Below are 3,851 nucleotides of genomic sequence, written 5' to 3' on the forward strand. Positions count from 1 at the left end.
TTTCAGTGCCACCTGGATTTGCTAAAAACCGGAATACCCATCTAGATAGCAATAATGAGATTTCCCAGCCAACCTTTTTAACATTTGATCAATGAAAGGTAATGTGAATGGATTTTTCTCGTGCTTTCATTAAGCTTTCGGTAGTCAATACATACTCTCCACATGTTTTGTACACGGGTGGGGACCATAATACCTTTGTTGCTCTCGACCACCGTGATTCTCGTCTTTTTGGGTACCACTTGCACTGGGCTCACCCACTTGCTATCCGAGATTGGATAGATCATCCCCGCATCAAGAAGCTTTAATATCTCTTTCTTCATAACTTTTATCATTGTTGGATTCAATCTTCTTTATGCGTCCCGACTTGGTTTGCATTCATCCTTCATCAAAATCTTATGCATACAAGTGGAGGGGCTCAGTCCTTTGATATCCACAATTGTCCAACCTATGGCTTCTTTATGCTCCCTCAACACCTTGAGGAGTTGCTCTTCTTCGAATTCGGTTAAATGAATGGAGATGATAATCGGAAGAGTCTCATTCTTTCCCAAATAAGCATACTTCAAGTGTTGAGGTAAGACTTTCAATTCCAATTCTGGTGGTTGGACAAGGGAAGGTAGTAACTTTATGTGAGTTGGAGGCAAATCAACTTGATTGACATCAAACCTTGTGGATTTCTTCACCTCCAAATTATTAGCCAACTTTTCAACTTCCGTATCTAGAGAATAGAGCTTCAATTTCTCGGCTAGCCTCCCATAATCAAACCTTTTGCTTAGAATCATCTCCAACACGTCAACATTTCTCAACTTAAACAATTATTGGGTTAGTGGTTCAACAACATCAACAAAATATAAATATGAGACATCACTAGGATGTCTAATAGCATCATAAATATTAAAGCTTATTGTTTCACCACCAAATTCCATTGTTAAACTACCCACATACACATCAATCTTTGTCCTAGACGTTTTCGAAAACGGTCTTCCAAGCAAGATTAGAGCCGATTTAGAGGAACAAGTTTCCTCCAAATCAATCACATAGAAATCCATCGGGAAGACCAATTGATTCACTTGCACCAAAACATCTTTTAAGACGCCTCTATGAAAAATAATTGATTTATCCGCAAGTGAAATTATGACACCCGTTTCGTTTAAAGGACCAACATTTAACGATTCATATACCGGATAGGGTATGAAACTAATAGAAGCACCAAGATCAAGCATGACACTACTAAAGGTAACATATCCTATTTTTCAAGGAATCATAAACATTACAGGGTCTTTGCATTTAGGTTGGAGTTTTCTTTGTAAAGCCGCAGATGAACTTTTGTTCATTGCAATCTTTTCATTCCCTATCAATTTCCTTTTGTTAGTGTAAATTTCTTTCAAAAAAATTTCATATCTAGGGATTTGCTTGATTGCAGCAGTTAATGGCATGTTTACCTCCACCGTTCAGAAGGTGTCCAAGATTTCTTTCTCCTCCACATTCTTCTTTGAAGTTGCAAGTCGGGAAGGGAATGGTGGTTGAGTGGCTATCAGAGTGACTAGAGGGGTAATCTGATTTGGAGCACCGGGTTGTGCATCATTCTTGACAATAGGATCTTCAATGGTAATGATCTCTATTTCTTCCTTATCCTCCATTGACTTCTTCTTTGGGGTACTCTCTCTGGTTTTTTTACCTCTTCTCAAAGTCACCATATTGACATTTGTGTTCTCTTTGGTTTGAGAAGGTAGTTCTCCATGGGACTCCAACTTTCTTAAGGATGTGGTTTAGATTGATAGTGAGATTATGGATGTTGATAATGGGGTTGTTGGGTAGGTAAGAAGGACTAACCAATGCATTATGAGGCAATGGTCTTGGGAGCTCATATTGGGATTTGGCTTCCAACTTGAGTTATAAGAATTTTGATAACCGGATGGTTTGTTGTGGTAGTTTTGAAATTCTCCTGTGGCATTTACATGTTCCGCATCTTCTTGAAGAATGGGACACATATCCATGGGATGTCCCATTGTTGCACATATTCCGCAAACCATCACATGTGGAGTTTGTCCCATGGCTAGCTTTTGAACAATGGATGTTAAATCTTTAAGTTTTGCTTCTAAGATTGATGTCACCAATTCATTGACCTTTTGATGCGCGCCACTCTTCATGTATTGGCGGGGTCCAAAGTGTTGAGAATTGGCAGCTATTGTGTTGAAGAATTGTCTTGTTTTTTGAGGAGTTTTGCTAAAGACATCTCCACCACTAGAAGAATCAACCAGTCTTCTCTCCATTGGTAATAAACCTTCATAAAATCGCTTAATGAGACGTTGTTCCGGAATTTGATGTTGTGGGCAACTCAAACACAAACTATTGAATCTCTCCAGCTAATCATGGAAAGTCTCATTTTGTCCTTGACGGATTCCACAAATATCATTTCTAAGACTTGAGACTCTTGAGGTAGGGTAGAAATTATCAAGAAAAGCTCTTGCGACGTTGGTCCATGAGTTGATCGACCCTGGTGGAAGATAAAATAGCCAATATTTTGCTCTATCGGCTAATGAGAAGGGGAACGCCCTTAACTTGATTTGGTCATCGGTTGACCCTTGTGGCTTCATGTTAGTGGAAATGATGTGGAACACCTTCATGTGTTTGTGTGGGTCTTCATTCCAAAATCCATGAAAAGTTGGAAAGTGGTGAACTAAACTTGACTTCAATTCCGAACCTCCTTCCAAAACGAGGTAATTGATACTGGTTGGAGTTTGTGTGACATCGGTTTCCATCATTTATCTCTAGGTTCTCTCAGGAGCTTCTTCTCTTTCTGCCATTGGATTTTGGTTTATGGGGGGGGGGGGGGAGGGAGGGTGATTTTTTTTGTAGGGGTGGTGTTTCGTGAATCTCTTGGTAATGGTCGGGGATAGAATCTAGTTCTACTTCGGTTTCGGTGTCATTAGAGGAAGCGGTTTCAGCCTTCGGGTCTACGTTACGGTTTGAAGTTTGACCATGTTCTTTTCTCCTTTCCTTTACCAAACACCCTGTTTCTTTTTCAATTTCTGGGTTGTAGACTAAAGTACGTATACGATGAGATCTGGGCATAGAGAAACAAATTGATTAAAAATAAACCAATCCCGAGCAACGGCACAAAAATTTGGTGGTTGTCGAGGCCAAGACAATAAATACCATTAATATTGCACACAAAATAGCGTATAATGGTAACGGGATCATATCCACGAACATTGGTTCAACTTTTTACTTCTATGAAAATCTTGTTATACAAATACTTGTAAAACGGTGTTATACAACCCGTATTGTATAATATATATGCAAATCTTGTCCATTAGAAAATTATGATTTAATTAATTATTCACATGCTTATCTGAGGCAAGTGAATGACTAATTGGTCTAGTACATGTTGATATGGATACTTTAGATCCACCACAAGGGACGATAATTCTATTCGTCATGATTTATTGATGTTTCAATAAATATGGTTTTGTTTATAAGATTAAACAGAATTCTATTACTTTTGAAAAGTTCATGAGTAGCAGAACGAATGGAAGAATCTGTTAGGCAGAAAGATAAAAGAATCTCCAATCTGGAAAGAAAGAAGAGTACTTTAGTATCATGTTTTATGATCAGGAGGCCGCTCTGGTTGAAAAGGTGCCCCAGAAACTGCACCTCATGCAACCAAAACTAACACTTGGAGAACTTCTCATACAGTCTCTCCCTCCTCGGAGTCTCCAATACCTCCCTCGGATGCTCCTCATGCTGCTCCTGAGTCTTGGAATAGACCAAGATGTCATCAATAAACACAATCACAGACCGATCCAATATGGGCTTGCATACGCGATTCATGAGATCCATGAATGCGGCTG

General features: G+C 39.2%; 1 protein-coding gene across 1 annotated transcript; it reads right to left on the bottom strand.

Moving 5' to 3' along the window:
• Positions 1-350: 350 nt before the first annotated feature.
• LOC145131069 (uncharacterized) lies at positions 351-1,433 on the bottom strand. Its single transcript, XM_079065807.1, has 3 exons — positions 1,322-1,433; positions 861-1,243; positions 351-803 (listed from the first exon to the last, which is right to left on the bottom strand). The coding sequence occupies exons 1-3, from the start codon at positions 1,431-1,433 to the stop codon at positions 351-353; spliced, it is 948 nt and encodes a 315-aa protein (XP_078921933.1).
• Between the last annotated feature and the right edge of the window lie 2,418 nt (positions 1,434-3,851).

Source organism: Lactuca virosa, chromosome 8 (assembly GCF_052849685.1).
Source record: "Lactuca virosa cultivar CGN04683 chromosome 8, Lactuca_virosa_CGN04683_v6, whole genome shotgun sequence".
Taxonomy (NCBI): domain Eukaryota; kingdom Viridiplantae; phylum Streptophyta; class Magnoliopsida; order Asterales; family Asteraceae; genus Lactuca; species Lactuca virosa.

What these genes read in the sequence shown, in the direction of transcription:
- LOC145131069 (XM_079065807.1), bottom strand. Translation starts at nt 1,433, where the DNA reads ATGCCATTAACTGCTGCAATCAAGCAAATCCCTAGATATGAAATTTTT. An exon ending in AAAGATTGCAATGAACAAAA is followed by an intron (nt 1,244 to 1,321) that starts GTTCATCTGCGG and finishes CTTGAAAAATAG; the next exon opens with GATATGTTACCTTTAGTAGT. An exon ending in CTATTAGACATCCTAGTGAT is followed by an intron (nt 804 to 860) that starts GTCTCATATTTA and finishes TAATTGTTTAAG; the next exon opens with TTGAGAAATGTTGACGTGTT.